The 23535-nt window shown below is 50.6% G+C and overlaps 1 protein-coding gene across 1 annotated transcript in view; it reads right to left on the bottom strand.

Annotated features, from left to right (window-relative positions):
* The window catches only part of DOCK4 (dedicator of cytokinesis 4), a 337471-nt gene that overhangs the window by 113327 nt on the left and 200609 nt on the right, over positions 1 to 23535 (bottom strand). Inside the window, exons 13-16 of the mRNA XM_036247405.1 lie at positions 20978 to 21103; positions 9585 to 9709; positions 8772 to 8934; positions 7045 to 7151 (exon numbers count right to left, since the gene is read on the bottom strand). Coding sequence (XP_036103298.1) covers positions 7045 to 7151; positions 8772 to 8934; positions 9585 to 9709; positions 20978 to 21103 — 521 coding nt within the window. The remainder of the gene's footprint in view (positions 1 to 7044; positions 7152 to 8771; positions 8935 to 9584; positions 9710 to 20977; positions 21104 to 23535) is intronic.

Below are 23535 nucleotides of genomic sequence, written 5' to 3'. Positions count from 1 at the left end.
CTCCGCGCTGTGGAAGGCGCCGGGCTGTAGCCCAGGGAGGGCGCCAGGGCTGGGAGAGGGGCCACTCCACCTCCAGCGGGAAGAATACGAGGCTCGCCAAGCAAGCACGCAAGGGCAGCAAAGGCATGAGATGGGGAGAAGCCAGACACAGAAGGACACTGCTGGAGGCACATGTATGACGAGCTGCCAAGACATGGCCAGGGGGTGCTGTGGATTTCACTGCATCAGCTCCTGGCACAGAAACATGACCACGGTGGGGACGCCTGCGAACCCCCCGAAGCTTCGTGTTAACAGGACTGTCCCAAGGCTCCCGTGGTCTCAGTGAACCTGCTGCGGTTGCGGAAGATGTCAGCATCACGGGCAGCTCGGGGAGGGCACACGGGGATTTCCTGTCCTTTTCCGGCCAAGCTCCTGGAGTCTAAATCAGCTTTACAAACAAGCACAGGTGCACTCAGAGGACTGCGTGGAAGCTGAGTGTGGCGAGCACGTGGGCTTTTCAACACGAAGGAGCCCACGACTGCCCAAGACGTCTCCCGGTGACCCTGCTGCTCACCCCTGGTCCCAGTCCCCTCAAGTCCTACCAAGGAGGTGGACCCGGCCCGTCACACACCGACGTCTCCATACGAACGGCAAGGTCAGCTGTCGGGGCAAACAGGCGTCTGTCACAGCGCCCGTGGGCGGAGGCGGACAGAAAACTTGGCTTGGGACACGCTGACTTTGAGGTGCCCCTGGTTAATCTAGCTGGAGCTGCTCCACAGGCTGGCCAGGGTTCTGGGCTGGAAGGCGGACCTGGCCATCACCGTCAGAGATGTGGCAGGGGAACTCGGGGCCGTGGATGAGACGGTTCTGACATCCAAGGAGAAAACCCACCGTGACACCACCTAACGCGCGATGAAGAGAGTCCTCCCAGGAGAAGAAGGATGGACTCAGGACAAACGGTCAGACCCAGGAGCATGAGGTCTGCCCGGGGGGGGGGGTGGTCAGCACGGTCACACGCCACAGGGAAGTCACATAGGACAGATTTGAGAGGGCGCGGTGGCTGGAGCCCCTGGGGGGACACTGAGGACTTTGAGGGAGAAACCCCACTGGGCGGTGGGGGCCGCAGCAGACCAGGGAACAAACAGGACGTGAGGAAGGAGACAGAATGAAGAACCTGACCTTTTCCTGCAGGCTCACTGTGACGGGGAAGGATAAGGGTCCAGTACGCTGGCTATTGTAAAAAGATTTGTTTGGCTTTAGAGAAAAAGCCTTGGGCCCGTTTATAATCTGAGAGAAAACTGCCAGAAGAGAGGAAATAGTTCTAGGGAGGGAGGGGGGGGACACTGAGGAGCAGGGTCTCGGGGCAGGAGGGAAGAAGGCCCTGCAGGGAGCGGGGAGAGGGCCTGGCCTTGGAGCGGGGAGTCCGGCCGCCCCAGGCCAGGAAGCAGGAAGCAGGGAAGGATGCGGCTAGCTTGCAGGTGGCGAGGGCGAAAGCACAGGAAGTTAAGGAAGTTCCTGTCTGGTGGCTTCTGTTTTCTCCTTCAGCAGACAGGAAGCGGTGGGGCGGGCAGAACGGTAAACCCTGTAAACAGCTCTCTTGGGCCCTGAGAGGGGGAGCTGATCCGTTTGCCTGCAGTGCTGACCGTCCTGCTCTGTGCCCGTCGGCTGATGCGAACCTGGAACAACCGTCTGATTTCCCCTAGTGACGCCCCAGGCAGGGCCCAGGGCAGGGCGAGGCTGACAGACTGGTCCAGGGATGGTGTCCCTGACCATGTGGGCACAGCAGAACTAAGGCCCAAGGGATCCCCTGGGTACGAAAAGGAAGAAAGTAAAGTCAGGTGGGTCTCCTGAGAAGACTGAAAAAACAGGTGTGGTCAGAAAATTAGAAGGCCGAAGGTCACAGAATATTGGGAATTAAAGATGTTTTATTAGAAGTGGTTCTGGATGATTTCATCCATCCACCCACCCATCTACCCATCCACCCATTCATCCATCTACTTACCCACCCATCTACTTACCCACCCATCTACCCATCCACCCATCCATCCATCCATCCATCTACTTACCCATCCATCCACCCACCCACCCACCAATCCATCCACCCACCCACCAATCCATCCATCCACCCATCCATCCATCCACCCATCCACCCACCCACCAATCCATCCATCCACCCACCCATCCACTCATCCATCCATCCATCCATCTACTTACCCATCCATCCACCCACCCACCCACCAATCCATCCACCCACCCACCAATCCATCCATCCACCCATCCATCCATCCACCCATCCACCCACCCACCAATCCATCCATCCACCCATCCACTCATCCACCCATCCACTCATCCACCCATCCACTCATCCATCCATCCACTCATCCTCTTACCCATCCATCCATCCACCCACCCACCAATCCATCCACCCACCCACCCATCCACCCACCCACCCATCCATCCACCCACCCATCCACCCACCCACCAATCCATCCATCCACCCATCCACTCATCCATCCATCCACTCATCCTCTTACCCATCCATCCATCCACCCACCCACCAATCCATCCACCCACCCACCCATCCACCCACCCACCCATCCATCCATCCACCCATCCACCCACCCACCCATCCATCCACCCACCCACCCACCCACCCATCCATCCACCCACCCACCCACCCACCCATCCATCCATCTACTTATCCACCCATCTACCCATCCACCCATCCATCCATCCATCCATCTACTTATCCATCCATCCATCCATCCATCCATCCATCCATCCATCCATCCATCTATCCATCCATCTACTTATGCATCCATCCATCCATCTACTTACCCACCCATCCACCCACCCATCCATCCATCCATCCATACATCCTTCCATCCAGTATTTATTCAGCGCCTAAGTGGGAGGTCCTGCTGGCTGGGGTGAAGCAAGACCCAAGAAAGGCAAAACACAGAAAAAGGTCTCTGGAGTTGATGTGACTAAGAAACAAGCAGTTGTGGCACTGGACGGATCAGCCAGAAGAAGACAACCTTGACCGAGGGGGTAGGCTGATTATGGGAAAGTAGACAGCTCCCCCCAGACTCTGGCAGTCTGGGCCACCACATTAAAGTAACCCGTCTCCAGCCGGGGGACAGGGTCATCCCCTATTTGGCTGGTGTCTTACCGGGCCCTTCTGCTCAGATGAGTTAGATTGGGAGGCCAATAAATTCCACTGTAAGGAATCAATTTTCTAATAAGCAAAACCCCAGCCTGGCTGAGTTGGGCCATTTGAGTCATGAGGATGTTCATCAACAATGAGGAATTGCAAAACCCAAATGTCTTAAAGGTAGACTGTATTCTCCTTCTTCTCATCAGCACCGTCACCATCACCATCACCATCTGTTTGCTGTTTAAAGGCTTGTTTATGATACATACATATACACTGGACCTGGAGGTGTTTAAGAACGTATCTCCAAACTAAAAATCGGCCACAGGAATAGGACAGGAGGAGGACTTCAGGGTACAGCTCTTCACTTCCTACCCTCCTTTCTGGGTCCTCACATCATTCTCTTTACGAGACTTGACGTTGGGAAAATGACTTTCTCTTGTGCTCCTTGTTTCGGTCCCTTTTCTGAACTTGTTTTCCAGCAGACAGCTGCAGGGGGCAGCCAGACATACTCCTCCCACAGTGAAAGACGACGACAATCCCACCAGGACGCGGTGAAGTAACGAAGCTCAGTGAGATTAAACTCTGTCTTAGAGCATCTTTTTCCACCTCTTATCAACTCCTGATTTCATAGACAGCATGTGTCAGACAATGAATGACACTGAATAGGGTTTCAAAAGATCTAAGGCAATTAATGTTTCTTCAAAACCTTATTATAAACATTAAAGTCAAGATTACATGACAGAAGAATGGTCTTTCGTTAGATGGAACTCCAAAATTAAACGGTATAAAACCTTCTGTCTCTTCCAATATTTTTCCAAAGTGAATAAAAGCTTTATTGTTGTAAAATGATACTTGACGGCTAACAAAAAAAAAATAAGCCATGTAGAAATAAAACTAAAGTTAGTTGTTAACATTTTAGGGTACCCCTCCAAGCATCTCTCTATGGAAATACATACATATTAGGGTTATTCATGTAACTTATTTATAAACATAAATATATGCTTCTATAAAATGTGGTTTATCAATACAGCATAAATATTTTTCTATGCACATAAAAATTTCCACTAGACATTATTTCAATAAATATGTCGTATTTCAGCCATTGCATGGATATAACTAATCTATTTTACCAGGCCCATGTCCTTGGTAATTTAGATGACTTTCAAATTTTCCATATTTAAGGAATCTGCAATGATCATCCTTGAATCATCTTTGCTCACCGTGTCTGATTATCTTCTTCTGACAAATACCAAGATAGGGGATGGCTAACTCAAAGAATATACACATTCAAAAGGATCCATGTTTTGCCAAACCACCCTTCATATTGCCTCTATAAATGCAAGAGAGTGTTCATTTCCCCTTAATCTTACTCTCTAATTCTGGGCTTTAAAAATCTGTACCAATGTAACAGATCAAAATATTTCCTGTTCTTTAACTTACATTTCTTTGACGAGTCATATATTTATTTTTATATATCTGCATTTATTACTTTTTAGTAACTTGTCTGTAGCACTCACCGATCTGTCTTTCTCCTACCGATCTGTGACGGTGCGGGGTGAATTTGAGAACCGTGTTTGTCAAGGGTCTTTCAGCCTCGACTACGATGGTTTTACCAATAAAGTTTTCAACTTCATGTAGCCAAATGTACACATTTTTGGAGTTATTTCTAACATCTGAGCCATCCTTACAAAGTCTTACAAGGATTCACATTTCTAAGACTCTGACAGTCTTACTTTTCACACTGAGTCGGGAATTTGAACCCAGCTCTCGTCTCCCCACATCCGTCCTCTCAGCACCGCGTATCCAACGGGCTATGGTTTTTTTTAACCCAGTGATTTGAAGTCCACTCTCTCTCTCTCTTTTCTTTCCCACTTTTAAAAAACAATGAAGTTCAAAGCTGCCACTGCCAACCAGCTGTGTGCCTCCCGGTCGTGCAGAGGAAGGAGCCGCGCAGTGACCGTAACATGGTTTTTGATTCATGACCTCCTGGGGCCTTCCGTGGACAACCGACGCGTGGGCTCAGCACCAAGCCATCCAGGGGACGCCCCACAGAGCGGCTGCGCTGCGCGAGCACACCGCCCCCCTCAAGAGCCCACAGACAACCGTGACCCTGAGGCTCGGAGGGTTTTCTGCGGGGCGGAAGCTTCCGATGCGTCCGTAGCCTTCCTGGACCTACAATGCCTGCCGTCTGCGGTCAGCCGGTCAGCCACGCGCACCCGCGCACAGCCCAGCAGAACTGCCCTGCGCGCTGCCGGCACCTATGAGCAGCGGCCCAGGCGACGACAGCTCGGGTCGCGCTCGCCATCCGCTCCGCAAACCCTCACTGCATGGGGGGGGGCTTCTCCTGAAACAGGCTGTGGCTTGGCTGTGGGGGGAGGGGACCGGCAGGCAGGGTATGGAACCAGGAGGAACTGGAGAGGCTGTGGCATCGGGTTAAGGACAGGAAGGGGTGCCGGGGAGGCGGGAGCCCGGCATGGGACAGCTCCATCATGGGGAGCTTTTCAGTGTGTTTAGACTGGGAAGGGTCCTGGTTAGACGTGTCCCGTGGTGGGTCACCCTAATGTCTGGGTGGGACCGAGGGTGAGACAAGACCCGGGTCAGAGGACCAGCTGGCCAGGTGAGAGCCTGGAATGGCTCCTGGTTCCAGAGATGGAGGCCGCACAGGAGAAGTATCGTGGAGAAAACGGTGCTGCAATCCTGTGTTTCACAGTGACTGGTGTTTTTAGCCTACACCTCGTACTTACTAGTATTCTCAGGTAATGTCTGAGAATACCGTTTTGTAAATCTTCCTACCACAGTATACTTTATTCCCAATGTCGGTATGATCGTCTTTGATGCAACACACAGAAAGAATCACTCGACTGGTCAGAGAGCAGCCGCTTCCCTGCTTGCTGAGGGCGTCGCGCAGGGAGATGCGGCGGCGACCCCGCTGACCACCGGGGGCGGGGACGGGGCGCCAGGGGAGAGCCTGTGTCAGCCACACACAGAAACACCTGTAAGGCCCACTTCGTCCTGTCACAGCAGGGGAAGGACTTTACGGTCAACCTACAGAGCTTCCCGAACACCCACACTCGAATTAAGATGAAAAAGACAGCATCTTTAAAATACGGCTTAGAACTCGACACAGAACATAGAAACAGTACTTTGGAAAAACACTCTCCCGGCCGCAGTGTTCCAGACGGACACCAGTTCCAGTCACGATGGTCTCCCTCAGAGTGACGGCCGGACAGCGAGCTAGTGACGCAGTCCATTGCACAGTCCCTGCCCACGGCCAGCCCGTCGACCCCTGCCCACGGCCGACCCCTGCCCACGGCCGACCCCTGCCCACGGCTGCCCCTGCTCACGGCCAGCCCATCAACCCCTGCCCACGGCCGACCCCTGCCCCCGGTTGCCCCTGCCCACAGCTGCCCCTGCCCACAGCCGACCCCTGCCCACGGCCAGCCCGTCGACCCCTGCCCACGGCCGACCCCTGCCCACGGCCGACCCCTGCCCCCGGTTGCCCCTGCCCACAGCTGCCCCTGCCCACGGCCGACCCCTGCCCCCGGTTGCCCCTGCCCACAGCTGCCCCTGCCCCTGGCCGACCCCTGCCCATGGCCAGCCTGTCACCCCTGCCCACAGCTGCCCCTGCCCACGGCCGACCCCTGCCCCCGGTTGCCCCTGCCCACAGCTGCCCCTGCCCCTGGCCGACCCCTGCCCATGGCCAGCCTGTCAACCCCTGCCCACGGCTGCCCCTGCCCACAGCCGGCCTCTGCCCCTGGCCGACCACTGCCCACGACCAGCCCGTTGACCCCTGCCCAACGGCTGACCCCTGCCCATTGCCTGGCCCCTGCCCATCGCCAACCTCTGCCCATGGCCGACCCCTGTCCATCACCCACCCCTGCCTACGACTGACCCCTGCTCGGCCTCACCTTGTGCACGATGAGCTCGTGCGTGCCATCCGGGAGGGTCCTGCCGTCCTCCTGCATCAGGGGGATGAAAGAGAAACCGAACAGCTTCTTCTCGCCTTTCTCCTTCGCTGAGAGGAACAGAGAGAGAAGACTCACTCGCTAGCTGTGCGCCTGCTTACACAGCTCGGTTCAGACACGCGCGTGCATCTGTTCGCACGCACTGTCCGCCCGCCTGTCCTCGCTAGAATGAAAGCTCTGTGAGGGGAGGGATGTGGATGTGCCCACTGATGTATCTTCAGTGCCCAGTAAAGTGCTTGACACATGACAGATGTTCCACCAATATTTGTCTCAAGAATAAGTGATAGTTTTTGAATACATTAATATATATGCACACAGAGAAATATTTAGAAGCTCATGCAATAAAATTACTTCATTGACTCTTCATAGTTTATGAGATTTGGGGACTTTTTTATGAACATTAAAAGACACACACACAAACGTGTGAACATGTTTGAAGTTCAAGGACAAAGGGTAGAGATCTAACAGGCTTTACTAAAAATAGCCTTTATTCCACTTTCCAAGTTCTGAGTATAATAATTTCCTCCAAATGCTCTTTCTCTCTTTTCCCCATTTTGCCTTTATTTTCCTTTGTCTTTTTCTCACCCGAAAGCTCAAAGCTTGTATGGAATCCAACTGGGAATTCACAACAAGAGCAGTGGAATGCGAGGGATGGCATGATTCCTGGTCCTTTATGGTCCCCCACTCCGGTCCCACCCATGAAACCCTTCTGGGGGTTGGAAAACGGTGAGACCCAATAGCCTTCTCCCTATGTTCTGAAACACCCACACAAGCACGGTATGGAGCTCCCTGAGCCAAGTCAGAAACACGCTGTAGTCCCAGGAACAAAGTCCTTCTGTCCCCACACCTCGGGTGAATGACACAGCACTCAGGTGAGGTCACCGCACCTCCGGGCCATGCCGCCACCCCTTCCAGACTGCACGGGAGCCTGCTGCTCCTGGCCGTGTCTAAGACACACTTCAGTGCCTCGGGCAACACCGGGAGGTCCCTGGACAGGGGCTGGTGGGGGCAGAGTGGGGGACTGGAGAGGGTGGTAGTGAATGCAAAGGAATAAAAATAGAGACGTCCAGAACTGGCCATTTAAACCCTGTAACACCGACGTCTTGGATTTCTCAGATCTGTAAAAGGAGTGGGCTCTAAGGCCCACTTGGACTGACCTTACTTGCTTCTCATCTGAATACTGCCTGAGGCTGCCAGTGATGCAGATCGATGCAAAGCAGACATAAATCTGAGCCAGTCAGAGGCCTCCCTAGTGACTTCACAAGCCCAGGAAAGTCCTGGTGGGTCCCCTGAGCTGTCAGCTGGATGAGCACTTGGAAGGACAGCTACGGGGCAGTGGGCCAGGACTACTCACGACCACCCTCACCAGGCCAGCTTTCCGCGTCTCCTCCTCTGTCTACTGTTTCCAGACCATAAAAGTGATGGACTATTTTAATAAGAGTATCCATTTAAGGAGAACGCTGTAGAGTTCCGCAGATATGTTTTCCCCTCTCCGTTTCCATAGGAGTTATTGGTTCCTCGTGACTAAGTGACCCACTGAGCTCGCTGGACTCCGCGGGCCCCCTCCCGGGGGGTCTCTGGTTATCACACACATTCTGCACGTGAGCGCCCCGTGTCCAGCCAGCTGCGCCGGCCCCCCAGCCCCGCAGAGCGCCCCAGCAAACACTCACTGGAGCAATGCCGAAACTCAAAGCGGACGTGCGCGCCCCTGAACTTGTCCACGGGAACCGGGAGCTTGAGCAGCTCGGCCCAGCGGGGGCTGTTGCTGTGGTAGAGGACGAAGGAGTGGTATTCACTGGCTGGGGGCTCTCCAGAGCCAAAGGAGATGAAGTCCTGGCAGAGAAAACAGGCCTTACAGACGGCTCCACTGAAAGGCGACTCTGGGGGCGCCGAGAGCGTCCCCCACGGCACTCAGCCCACGGGCTGGGCTGCCCAGGGCTTGTTCCTGCAAACTGGCTGCGCTGATTCACCCTGAGGCCAGTCTCCGGGCCCCCCGGGCCAAGGGTGGACCTCGGCAACGTGGCCAAGATGGGCCACTGTCTGCACAGCGGGAAGGTCAAGTCCCAGGCGGTCTGGACCTCGGCTGGGGAACCCCAGGCTGGGCCCCCTGGGAAGCCCACGCGGCCCGGGCTCACACAGGGGGACCCGGGACCATCTCCCCAGTTACATGCACCCCAATCTTCACCCCTTATTTTGGTCGAAATGAAAACACATAGGATTAAAGGTGTGTCTTTTTTTGTTTCTTGCCCTTGTTTTTACCAACTGCCAAAAGGAAGTCTTCCTCCCCAGAACCATGGAGATGAAAGGGGCGAACAGCATGACGTAGGAAATACCGTATTTGCAGGGTAACTGCTAAGGGAAGTGCCGATACCACTGAGTCGACCGTTATACCACACGGCCTCTGGCTGCCTTGTGCCCCAAAATCGTGTCGCGGATGAACCCACGTCAACGGCACGGATCTGCCTAACCAGACGGGATCGTACCTTCAAGGTCTGCCCACTGCTCTCCACGATGAGCATCGTGACTTCCACGTTCCTGGCGACGCTCTTGCCCCCCTTCTCGAACTCCCCCCTCTCGATGGTGATGTATAAGTCGTTCCTCATTTCGCCTAGCGGGGGGGGAAATGAGACCGTCTTACATAAACTCGGAAGTGTAGTCAAGTTCTCTGTGAAGGAGAAGCTGCAGTTCGTAAAACACAGTTACAGCACGCACACAGAGTGAACTCGGTTCTCTATGCTTTTACACCAGGTCCGACCCTCAGGGCCAGCACCCAGAACGGCCCAGGCCAGCCTCGCGGACTAGCAACCCCCAACGTGCGTGTTCACGAGGCGAGAACCGGGGTGGAGTGGAAAGGTGTGGTCAAGTTTCACCATTTTTCAGTATTTCCCTCATTTCTTATGAGGTGTGATGACAAGACGGCAGCCTGGCAGGGTAGCGCAAAAAAAAAAAAATCAGTCTTTAAAAAATAAAAAAAGGTAGAGACCGAAAAATGGCGGCGGAGTGAACGGAGCTACACAGACCGTCTCCCAGAACCAAACTGGAATTACAACTATAACACAGACAAATCGACGGGAAAAACCAACAGAAAAGCAGCTTGCGAGGACCATACAACGAGGGACACTGACTCCATCCCGGTAGGCTTGCGAAGGCGCGAGACGGGGCTGGGAGCCCACGGTCAGCAGCTCGGCAGCGGCCTTAGCTATAAGCGGCGCCCGCGGGTTACACTCCCAGGCGGCCCCACAGCGCAGCCGGGACTGAGGCTAAAACAGCCACAGCCACTCACCTTGGGCTCCGGCAGAGGGAGGGCAGACTGGACTGGAACTGTGTCGGGACACTCGGGGTTTGGAGGGCTCTCGGAGCTTTGGCTGAGTGCAGCCACTCAGGACGGTGGCCACATTGCTTCTTCCCAGGGCTCTGAGAGAGGCAGCAGCCCCTCCCTCGGAGATCCAACCCCACCCTGTGGGCCATTGAAGTGTTAATTGAGGCTCACTAAGGACCAGCATCTGCCCCACCCTCGTGAAAGCCCCTTGGCTGAGCACCAGAGGGAGTTTTTCAATCAACTGACAACCCAAAACTCATCAATTAACCTAGACTGCTAGCTTCCAGGCAAAAAGCTAGAGGATAACAGTACGTTTCCTGGGCTGGCAACTTTAACCAGGAAAGTAAGACTTGACAGTGGTGTTCAACGCGGGTCCTCCCTCGCTCATCTAAACACAGGAGAGGGAGCCACAAACAGCAGAACACCAACACCCACAGGGAGAACTTGACAGGCTCCAAAGCCCAGAGTGATAGCTAAAATGGTGAAACACAGAAACAGAAGCCAAATGAAAGAGCAAACCACCTCCACCGAAGATGAGATCAATGTGGAGCAATTAGGCATGTTAACAGAGCTAGAATTCAGAGCCATGATCTTGAGGAAGCTGAACAGCATGAGTAAGGACATAGAGACACTGAAAATAAGCCAAATGGAAATTAAAAACCAACAAGAAGAGATAAAAAATGACATATCCGAAATGAAAAACACATTGGAAGGTTTAAAAAGCAGAGTAGGGGAAGCTGAGGACCGGATCAGCGAATTAGAAGACAGGGTAGAAAAAATCAACCAATCAGAAAAACAAAAGGAAAAAACTATTAAAAAACAGGAAGACAGCTTAAGAGAACTATGGGACAACTGGAAACGTAATAATATTCGCATCATAGGAGTCCCCGAAGAAGAAGAAAAGGAGCAAGGGATAGAGAATATATTCAAAAAAATAGTGAGAGAAAACTTCCCTAATTTGGTGAAGGAAGAAGGCATTCAAGTTCAAGAAGCACAGAGAGTCCCAAGTAAGAAGAACCCAAACAGGCCCACACCAAGACACATAGTAATTAAAATGCCACAAATTAAAGACAAAGAGAGAATCCTAAAAGCAGCAAGAGATAAGCAACAGGTTACCTACAAAGGGAACCCCATAAGGCTCTCAGCTGACTTCTCACAAGAAACACTACAGGCCAGAAGGGAATGGCATGAAGTAATCAAAGTCATGAAAAACAAGAATCTGAATCCAAGACTACTCTACCCAGCAAGGCTATCATTCAAAATAGAAGATCAAATAAAGAGCTTCCCAGACAAAAAAAAAGCTAAGGGAATACATTAGCACCAAACCAGCACTGCAAGAAATGTTAAAAGGACTGCTGTAATTAGCAGTAGAAATGGGAACAAAAATAGAACCACACTTAACAAAAATGGCAATAAATAAGTACATATCAATAATCACCTTAAACGTAAATGGACTGAATGCTCCCATAAAGAGACACAGAGTAGCTGATTGGATAAGAAAGCATGACTCATCTATATGTTGTTTACAAGAGACCCATCTCTCAACAAAAGACTCACATAGGTTGAAAGTGAAGGGATGGAAAAAAATTTTCCAAGCAAATGGAAAGCAAAAAAAAGCTGGGGTAGCAATTCTCATATCTGATAAAATAGATTTCAAAATGAAGACCATAACTAGAGACAAAGACGGCCACTACATAATATTGAAAGGATCTATCCAACAGGAAGATATAACCTTGATAAACATATATGCACCCAATATAGGAGCACCAAAATATATTAAAAATCTTCTGGAGGACTTCCAAGGAGAAATCGACAACAATACAATCATAGCTGGGGACTTCAACACCCCGTTGACAGCACTGGATAGATCCTCTAGGCAAAAAATTAGCAAGGAAACAGAGACTCTAAATGAAGCACTAGACCAAATGGATTTAATAGATATCTACAGAGAATTACACCCCAAAACTACAGAATACACATTCTTCTCAAGTGCACATGGGACATTCTCAAAGATAGACCACATGATAGGACACAAACTAAATCTCTACAAGTTCAAGAAGATTGAAATCATATCAAGCATCTTCTCAGATCACAATGGCATGAAACTAGAAATCAACTGCAACAAGAACATGCAAAGACATTTCAACACATGGAGGCTAAATAGCATGTTATTAAACAATGAATGGGTCACCGAGGAGATCAAGGAAGAAATCAAAAACTTCCTGGAAACCAATGAAAATGAACACACAACAACACAAAATCTATGGGATGCAGCAAAAGCAGTTCTGAGAGGGAAGTTCATAGCACTACAGGCCTACCTCAAAAAACAAGAAAAATTTCTAATTGACTGTCTAACCTCACAACTTAAAGAATTAGAAAGCAAACAAAAAGAAAACCCCAGAGCAAGTAGAAGGAAGGAAATAGTAAAGATCAGAGCAGAAATAAATGACATAGAGACCAAAAAAACAATTCAAAGGATCAATGAAACAAAGAGCTGGTTTTTTGAAAAGATAAACAAGATTGATGGACCCTTAGCTAGACTCACCAAGAAACAAAGAGAGAGAACCCAAATACACAAAATCAGAAATGAAAGAGGAGAAGTAACAACCAACACCACGGAAATACAAAAGATCGTTAACAACTACTATGAACAACTATATGGCAACAAATTCGACAATCTCAGCGAAATGGACAAATTTCTAGAAACACACAGTCTCCCAAAACTATTCCCGGAAGAGATAGAAAACTTGAATAGACCAATAACAACTAAGGAAATTGAAGAGGTAATCAAGACTCTCCCAGCAAACAAAAGCCCAGGCCCAGATGGTTTCACGGGGGAGTTTTACCGAACATTCAAAAAAGAACTAACACCCATTCTCCTCAAACTATTTCAAAAAATTCAAGAAGAAGGAAGACTTCCAAACACGTTCTATGAGGCCAGCATAATTCTAATTCCAAAACCAGAAAAAGACACTACGAAGAAAGAAAACTACAGGCCAATATCCCTGATGAACATAGATGCCAAAATCCTGAACAAAATACTAGCAAATCGGATCCAGAAATACATCAAAAAAATTATTCACCATGACCAAGTGGGATTCATTCCAGGGATGCAAGGCTGGTACAATATTCGCAAATCAATAAACGTGATACACCACATAAACAAAATGAAGAATAAAAACCACATGATCATATCAATAGATGCTGAAAAAGCATTCGACAAAATCCAGCATCCATTTCTGATAAAAACGCTCAGCAATGTAGGAATAGAGGGATCATATCTCGACATAATAAAGGCCATATATGAAAGACCTACAGCCAACATCATACTCAATGGACAGAAACTAAAAACATTTCCATTAAGAACAGGAACAAGACAGGGATGTCCACTTTCGCCACTCTTGTTTAACATTGTACTGGAAGTCTTAGCCACAGCAATCAGACATGAAGAAAAAATAAAAGGGATCCAAATTGGAAAGGAGGAAGTGAAACTGTCATTATTTGCAGATGACATGATATTGTACATAGAAAACCCTAAAGACTCCATCAAAAATCTATTAGACTTAATAAATGAATTTGGCAAAGTAGCAGGATACAAAATTAACGTCAAGAAATCGACGGCATTCTTGTACATCAATGATGAACTCACAGAAAGAGAAACTGAAAAAACAATCCCATTTACCATCGCTCCAAAAAAATTACGATACCTAGGAATAAACTTAACCAAAGAAGTAAAGGACCTATTTGCAGAAAACTACAGGTCATTGAAAAAAGAAATAGAGGAAGATATAAAAAAGTGGAAGAACATACCCTGTTCATGGATTGGAAGAATTAACATAATTAAAATGTCCATACTACCCAAAGCAATCTATAGATTCAATGCAATCCCCATCAAAATACCAACGACATATTTCATAGAACTAGAACAAATACTTCAAAAGTTCATATGGAACCAAAAAAGACCCCGAATAGCCACAGCAATCTTGAAAAGAAGAACAAAGTTGGAGGGATCACATTACCAGATATCAGGTTATACTACAAAGCGACTGTAACCAAAACAGCCTGGTACTGGCACAAGAACAGGCATATAGACCAGTGGAACAGAACTGAAAACCCAGAAATGGACCCAAGGCAATACGCTCAATTAATATTTGACAAAGGTGGCAAGAGCATACAGTGGAGTAAAGACAGCCTCTTTAATAAATGGTGTTGGGAAAATTGGACAGCTACATGCAAAAAAATGAAACTCGACCACCAACTTACACCATACACAAAAATAAACTCAAAATGGATAAAAGACTTAAATGTGACCCGTGAATCCATAAAAATTCTAGAAGAAAATGTAGGCAACAAAATTTCGGACATCATACGGAGCAGAATTTTCACTGATACATCACCTAAGGCAACAGAAATAAAGGAGAAAATGAACACATGGGACTACATCAAACTAAAAAGCTTCTGCACAGCAAAAGAAACGATCATCAAAATGGAAAGGCAACCCACTGTATGGGAGAACATCATTGCCAATGATGTATCAGATAAGGGGTTAATTTCCAATATATACAGAGAGCTCACACAACTCCACAAAAGGAAGACAAAGAACCCAATTAAAAAATGGGCAGAGGAGCTGAATAGACACCTCTCCAAACAGGACATACAAATGGCCAAGAGACATATGAAGAAATGCTCAACATCACTAATCATCCGAGAGATGCAAATTAAAACAACAATGAGGTATCACCTCACACCTGTCAGAATGGCCGCCATCAACAAATCATCAAACAACAAGTGTTGGCGAGGGTGTGGAGAAAAGGGAACTCTAATACACTGCTGGTGGGAATGCAGACTGGTGCAGCCGCTATGGAAAACAATATGGTGCTACCTCAAAAAATTAAAAATTGAACTTCCATTTGACCCAGTGATCCCACTGCTGGGAATATACCCTAAGAAGCCTGAAACACCAATCAGGAAGAATATATGTACCCCCATGTTCATAGCAGCACTATTTACAATAGCTAAGATCTGGAAACAGCCCAAGTGTCCACCAGTAGACGAATGGATCAAAAAGCTGTGGTACATATACACAATGGAGTACTATGCAGCGGTAAGAAAGAAAGATCTCTTATCCTTTGAGACGACATGGAGGGACCTGGAAAGTATTATCCTAAGTGAAAGAAGCCAAGCAGAAAAAGACAAATACCACATGATCTCACTTATATACGGAATATAATGAACATAACAGTCTGAGGAATACAGTAGACCCAGACACATGGAAGTAGGGCACAGACTGACATCCCTCAGAAGAGGGGATGGGGGGTGGGGGGGTGGGAAGAGATAAACCACAGAACTTATATGCATGTATGCATGACCAATGGACATGGACAACTAAGCCGGGGACAGGGTGGAGGGGGTGGGGTGGGGGGTGCCAATGGGGTAAAAAGGTAAAATATCTGTAACAAAAAAATAAATAAAAATTCATAAAAAAAAAAAAAATAAATAAAAAAAGGTCAGTCTTGATACTTCATAGAGCCATAAGCTAGAGTAGAAGAAACACCTAAATGGAAGAACATGACAGGACCACAAAGGATACAGTGACCATTACAGTCTTTCCCGTAATTCCTGGACCAAGTGCTCTCACTGCTGGGACAACCTGATTAGCGCTCTGAGAACACAGATGCGGAATAATTCAGTCGCCCGGACACACCTGCCGAGTATTTTTTGGCCATCAAGCTAAAACCAATGAAAGAGCCCTGGACCCCAACGGACGTGTTCTGCCTACACATACTGCATCTATTGTACCCTGACTGGGAATCGAACCGGGACCTCTCAGTCTACGGGACGACACTCCATCCACTGAGCCACATGCCCTGGGCTATTGCTTTTCTGTTTTATATCCTATGTGTAAGGGAAATCATGAGTTCTTGTCCTTTTACATCCTACTTTTTCAGTTAGCGTAGTACTCTCAGGATCCATCCATGTTGCTGCAAATGGTAATATTTCCCTAAGAAGGATACATTTGTGGAAACAATGGATCCAGTGGTCTCTGTCTTATAAATTTCCAGTACCGTCTCACACAAATAGGCTTGGGAAGGCAAGGACTTGGAATTCCAGAAGAAAAGCGGCGTATTCCAACACATTTAAAATTATGTTTGAATGCTTTGAAAGGTTTTTGTTTTTAACCATCCCATTTTTTTTTACAAACTTTGTAAATTTTATGTTTGCCTGATTTTTACACTCATTTAATTAGCATACATATGTATCACCACACACATACACACACACACACACACACATTTTTAATGCTAATTATTTTAACGATGTCACTGTAAAAATGAATAGCAAACTCACAAACCCTCTGAATCAATCAATGTCAGCTCAACATAGGCCTGGTCCAGTAACATCTGCCCACGTGCTCTCTCAACAACGTGTTTGGGAAGAACCGCTTGACGCGAGTTCTTCCCACGCGCAGATTTGGCAGGTGACACAGCCCGCGAATCAAGGCTCTCGAGGGCAGGAGATGCCAGTGAGGACAGCGGCCACCCTCCGCGTCAGACCCTCAGTGAGCCGCTCTGCGCGGAGACAGACTGGGGACACCCTGATTAATGGGAAGGGTGGCCACAGGGGGGTCGGCTGCCCGACGGAAGGAAGAATGTTTCTGGGGAGGGGACTCCTCCTTCGTCTGCTGCAAGGGCTCAGAGAGCAGTCTGCAAGGTGGCCTGCTTCCCCGTCTGTGGGCTGGGCCTCAGGAGGGACGGAGGTCAGGGAGAGGGGTGCACGCCAGGGCCACGGACTCCTTCCTCCATGCATCCATTCAGCAAATACCTCGTGAGCACCTGCTGTATGCCCATGGAATTCCGGGCCCAGTGGGTTCAGCAGTGACCAAGGAGAAGTCCCTTCCCTGCAGAGCTGACTCCAGCAAGTCAGGCTTTGTCGCCGGAAGCCAAGTGCCCGAGCAGGACTGGACTGGGACTCCCTGCTCTGCACGGGTTGGACCAGTCTTGAAGCCCACATTTCAGTTCTAGGGACCGTCTTTCCAGGACAGACACAGACAGAAATGAGCTCACCCAGACTAAATACAGGGAATGGGCTCAGAACCCGCCGGGGGCGGGGTAAGGGACACAAGAGAGTTCACTGAATTTTAAAAAGAGTAACAGTCTAACCAGTTGCTATGTGAGAGCGAGTCTCCAGGGGGACAGGGGACAGGCTGGAAGGTCAAGTAGGGAGACCACGATGAAAGTCAAGAAAATTTTGCCTAGAAAGAATCATAAACGCAGAGTCGGAACAGACCTTCGGGGTGGGGGGCGGGACAGCCGGACCCCTCGTGGTCACAGACACGTCAGCCAGTTGCTCCGAAACGTCTGCAGGACAGAAGCTTAGTCCTGGTCTCCAGCGGCAGCCCGGCCCGGCTTGGCACAGTCCGTGAGGACGCTCAGAGCTGGGCTGTCCCCTGCAGTGACCACTGCCCTGCATGGCCACTGAGAACTTGCCGTGGGACTGGGCTGAGACAGCCGAGCTGTGACGGCACCGGAAGGGGCGGGAGAGAATAACGCAGAACAGCGCAGCGGGGTGCGAGCCCGCTGTAAGGATGGGGAACATCCCTGCTCTGTTAACAGCGACTGCCTTGTTCCGAGGGGAGAAAGCCCCCTGCCTCAGGAATGCTGTCCATCCTCCTGACCTGAGAACAGACCCCCCTCGTGTTGGCAAGACCAACAACCTTGGAGTGTTGGAGGCGGGCACTGGAGACAGGCCACATTCCAGCTCCCGTGACTTCCCCGCGCCCGGGATCTGTAACCACTTCACCCTCTGATCCCCCCTTTGCCTACTTCCCCCTGTAATAGCCAATATAAGCAACCGGCTATCATGGGGGGGCGGGGGGGGGCAGATTTTTGCAGGATGGCCTGGCTGCTCTCCCACGCTGCCGGCAATTAAACGCTCATATACGATTCAACCTCATCTTTGCTTAATTGGCTCACGTAGCGACAGGCAGCCCGGACCCAGTGGTCCGGTTTCAGCATCACACTTCGCCCTGACAGAGGCTCAGGGTGAACTAGAGAGTAAAGAATGACTCATTACGACCGTTCCGGATGGATTACCCATCGAGAAGATATTTGGGAGGTGCTGCGTTGCACGGGGTGAATTGTTAACACCCACTTCCCCTCGTTCTCCCTACCTTGTTAACGCGGCTGCTAGAAGACTAAGCTCACGTGTGCGGTTGGCACTCGTCCCCGTTGGAGCGGAGCCCTTGAGGCAGGGCTGCTGCTCGCCCTCGGGGCCAGGGACCGGCCCGCGGGGTTTTCTGCAGGCTCCTTCGGTTCCCAGGTGGGAGGGACAGAGCCTCCCGGAAAGGGACTTTGCTTTGGAAATGGATACCCTGAGCATCAGGTGCCGATGCCCAGCCCTTAGCAGCGGGACAGGGAGAGGACTCATGACGGCAGGACGCTGCGTGGGCAGGTCGCTCCTCACGTCAGGAGGGACCCAGGTGAGCGTGTGTGTCCTTACCTGTCCCACCCTGAAAGACGCTGGCACTGGCGCCATGCAGTGGCCCTCAGGGAGAGTCTGTGCACACTCCTGCCCGCGTGGGGACCACGGAGCACTCACTGCCGAGGCCGTGACTGCGGATGAACTCGTCCTGCTGCCGCAAGCATGCCCACCTGTCCTGACCCCGAACAGAACACAGGCCACTCTGAAGGTCAAGTCCAGCCGACAAAATCAGCCAGCGAGCCGCCCGGCAGCCTCACAGGGGTCTCTGAGGCTGTGGACATACATGTTCTCGCAGAGGAATTCAGCTCAAGTTTTCACGCGAGTCAGGGGTGAGAAGGAACCGACAGAACCCAGAAGTAACGAAGGGGAACAAAGCAATGACCGGAGGTCGGCCGAGGAGGAAACCCCATTCGGCTTCCAAGTCGCTCTCAGCTGCGGAGGTCAATGTGTACATCTCTCCCGTCCGTCTCATCCGGACGATGAAGAAGCCCAACGAGCAAAAGGAAGGAATTGCTTTTTCTAAACCAGCCCCCTGCACACTCAGCACTGCAGACTTGCGTCCGCGGGGACAGATTCCCCGGACGGAGGGAACCCGCCACTGTAATCCAGTGCAGGCAAGGGACGGAGGTGAGCCTCGTTCCACAAAGTCCATTTCCACCCCTGAGCCAGACCAGAGCGGCCAGAGCAAGGGCATCGAGACAGGCCCTCGGCCCCTCCAGTCCCCCTGCTTTAAATTTGTCCACTGCTCAGCGGACTGCCCAGAGATCAAGGGAGGAATTCTAGCAGCTGGCCGCATTCTGTGCTCAACTATGTTTTTGATATTAGATTTGCCCATCCATTTGCTCCCCAGTGAGAGGGCATTTTTTTCTTTTTGGCTAAAGAGGAAATGCCAGTTATTTATAGCAACCGAAGGAAAAGGCGGCGGGAAGCCACGCCACCAGGCGGGCAGCTCCGTGGGCAGTGTTTCTCGGCCACAGTGGGTGGGATCAGGACACTGTCCAGGCTGCTCCCCTGGCCTCCGGCCTGAACACAGTCCCATCAGGAGGTCGCAGGGTGCTCCAGGACAGCGGGGCTCCGCTTCGGGTCGGGTGCTCAGTCACCGCGGTCTCAGCCCGGGCCTGGTCACAGGAACTGCCCCTCACGGGCTACACGTGGGCGTGACTCAGCGACGGACAGGGCCTGCTTTCTACAGACACGGCCCGCACAGGCGGCGTCTTCCTGTGGTCTCTACTTTTCTTTTTTGGTGGGGAATATGGAGCCCTGAGAAAATATACTGCATTTGCTTTTAGGGTGTGAATCTCCCCCCCCTCATTGTTTGAAAGAATTTAGAGTTAGTACAGAATATTAAATTGGTTATAATTGTTCCAAGTGTATAATATTGTGATTTTGTACATTTCTATAACCTACAGTGTGATCACCCCTCTAATAAGAGTGGGAATCTACCTTCTCCACTTAGAAAAAAATACTCTCTGGAGTGTGTTTTGGTTGCACACACACACACACACACACATCTCTGGTGACAAAATCCTCCAAGAAAGGCTATTTCTCAATAACTGTTCTTATCAAAACTGTAAGGATTTCTTCTAAGTGACTTGACCACCATTTTCCACCAAAAAGGCAACATTTTCCGGGACATCACCTTAGCATTCCTTCTGATTGTGGCCATAATAACACACAGCCCCCCACAAGTTACCTGTTCTCATAGCATCAGAATGTCAAGAGATTATCACCTACAGCAGAACCTTGAACAATGTCATTTGGTCATAACGTTGAGGAGAAGCCTGTGGGGAAGCCGCGTGTGGACTGAATTCCTGTGTATGTCCCTGAGCCTGTGGGGAAGACACGTGTGGACTGAATTCCTGTGTATGTCCCTGAGCCTGTGGGGAAGCCGGTTTCATTAGACGTCATTTCGCTTCAAGTCACAGAACCAGCGATGACATTCAGGGAGGACGCACCGTACCTTGCTTCATTCTTCAGCATGGCCCATGCAAACTCTTTAAAATTTGAAAATATCTCAAATGTCAGAAACAGATAAACATGGACATTTCCTCGCGTGGCTCCTCTCACGTCACGTACCTGGCATGATGATGTCAGAAAAGCCCAGCTTCCTCGTGATGGACAGGCCGTGGGAAAACACCGACGCACACTCCCTCCGGATCTGCTCGATGTCCCCGTGCAGCAGCTGCAGGGACACGGCCAGGCCTGAAACAGACGACACCACAGCTCACGGCAGGCCAGAAACAGTAGGCACAGCAACCCAAACCAAGGGCACCGCGATTTTATTTTATTAAAAAGAATTTCTTTTTCCCTTTATTGATTTTAGAGAGAGAGGGAGAGGGAGAGAGAAACATCGATGAGAGAGCACATCAATTGGCTGCCTCCTGCCTGCCCCCCACTGGGAATCAGGCCCACAACCTGGGCATGTGCCCTGACCTCCAACCTGCGACCTCCTGGTGCAGGGTCCATGCTGAGCCACTGAGCCACACCTGCGGGACGGCACCACTATTTTCAACTTAGGGTGACTATTTAGACAAAATCAACAGCATCTGGGGAATGATTTCTAGGTCAGACTTCTGCAGCCGGAGTAGCCGCGTTTCCCCATTTCTAAGGAGGTTCACAGCGATGGAAAAACCCTTAAGCAAGACACTAAAGAGGACGTCTGGCTGGCGGCCCCGACATGCTCTTCCCGGCGCCCAGGAAAGGCTCAGACAGGGTGTGAGTACCCCGCCCCGAGCACAGCTTATGGGGCCGCCGTGCTGTCCGCAGACGGACGGTGGAGGACACGGCCATCCTCCTGAAATGCGAAGAGACGCAAAACGCACCTACACTCGTCCAGATGAGCTCTTCGAGGTGATTAGACACAGAGCAACAAAAGCAGAGTTTCTTGGTTTGTTCGGGTATTTTTCACAAGAGCAGTTAAAAGGTGGAGAAAGTGCGTGTTAGGAGAAAGCACTGGGTTCAGGGAGGAGATGGGGCCCTGCCCTGGACGAGGCCGCCTGCCGGAGGGCAGGGACCAGGGGGACGGGCCACGCCTGCGTCACTGCCCCCTCCGCTCCTGGGGTGGGGGTCTAACGGCACCTGTGGGTCAGGGAGCGAGCTGAGAAGGAAATGAATCGGGCAGGAGCATCTGCACCCCCTCCTCACCCCACGCGAGCTGGGTGAGTGACAGCACCAGAATGGAGGAGCCCCTGTCCTCTGACAGCCACACGGACTGAGCAGATGGACAGACGATGTGACAGCGACAGCTGGGGTCCTTTTCTGTGCTACTTCCGGTCCCATTAGAAGCCAGAGGTGGGGGAATGGAGACTCAGTACCGTGTTCCAGTCCTCGGTCCCAGAAGTGGTTTCTTCCCACACCCGCCCCCCCCCCCCATCATCGGTGTCTCTCTTCTCCTACGTCTGTCCTTTTGCCTTCAAAAGACTCACCCACACTGTCCCAGCAGGACAGCAGCGAGAGCTGGCATCTGTGGAAGGTGGTGTGAGCCAGGCTCAGAGCACAACAGCCCCCCCACAGCACACTGCGAATCCGGGGGCTCTGTGCCCTGCCTCCGGACAGAATCCGGCGGATTCAACGACCTTCCTGAAGTCTGGGAGTGTTTGCGAGTGACGATCATCTTCCTAGGACTTCTCAGCCAAGGTTCTGATCAGAGACACTAGCAACACTATGTGGTTGTATAAAGTAAGGAGAGGAAAGAACTCACTGGTAATGAAAACCCGAAGGGATCGTGGATTCGAGGTAGAGGCCGGGAAAGAAAAGTCACGAGGGTTCGTGTTCTGCTCTCTTGGAGCCAGAATCCACTTAACCATCGGTGATCTTTTTTTTTTTTTTTCCTGTAAGCTGAATACTCTACGTGGGATGAGACCATGTGAATGCTAAAGAACATTGCAGCGAGGAAACAGAAAGGAATCTGTGTTAGGGAAAGACATCAAGGCGAGCATGACAGAGACACGTCCACGTCCACCCAGCAAGAGCCCAGGCAGAAGAGCGCAAAGGGAAACTGAGAGTTGAGTGATCCTCAATTTTGACTCTAAGGTCTGCTAACGTGGCCCTGAAGGTTTAGAAAGGTGCAGAGTAAAGCCCCAGGTGTCGAGATCTCATTTATCTGGCCAACTGATACACATCTGGGGAGCGGAGAAGGTACTGCCGGTCCGAAGTCACCCAGTTTCTCCAGAATAAAGAACTCAGACCGTCAAGACCCGGAGAGGTCAGCTGCACCAAGGGCTTCCCACAGGCACCTGCTCTTCCCAATCATCAACTCAGTTTCCATTCGAGCAACCTGTTACCTGTAGTCATGATCATGACGGGCCACTATCAACTGAGGACGAGGGGTTTCTCTGCCTGAAAGGTAAACAGTGTCATCGTGGCTCTTGGTGGGCTGGTCCCTCTCCACTCACTGCTACATTATGTTTTTCCTTCATCGTATTGAAACAGCATCCACTCCTTGATGTTTCATTGTTACATTTAGTAGTTTCTTTTTAAAATATGTTTTTACTGATTTTTTAGAGAGAGGAGAAGGGAGAAAGAGATAGAAACATCAATCGGCTGCCTCCTGCCCGCCCCCTACTGGGGATCAAGCCCACAACCCGGGCATGTGTCCTGACCGGGAATCGAACCGGGACCTCTCAGTGCATGGG

The sequence above is a fragment of the Molossus molossus genome, unplaced genomic scaffold, assembly GCF_014108415.1.
Source record: "Molossus molossus isolate mMolMol1 unplaced genomic scaffold, mMolMol1.p scaffold_m16_p_7, whole genome shotgun sequence".
NCBI lineage: Eukaryota > Metazoa > Chordata > Mammalia > Chiroptera > Molossidae > Molossus > Molossus molossus.
Note: the sequence above shows the minus strand (reverse complement) of the source record. Positions and strands in the feature narration are given on the sequence as shown.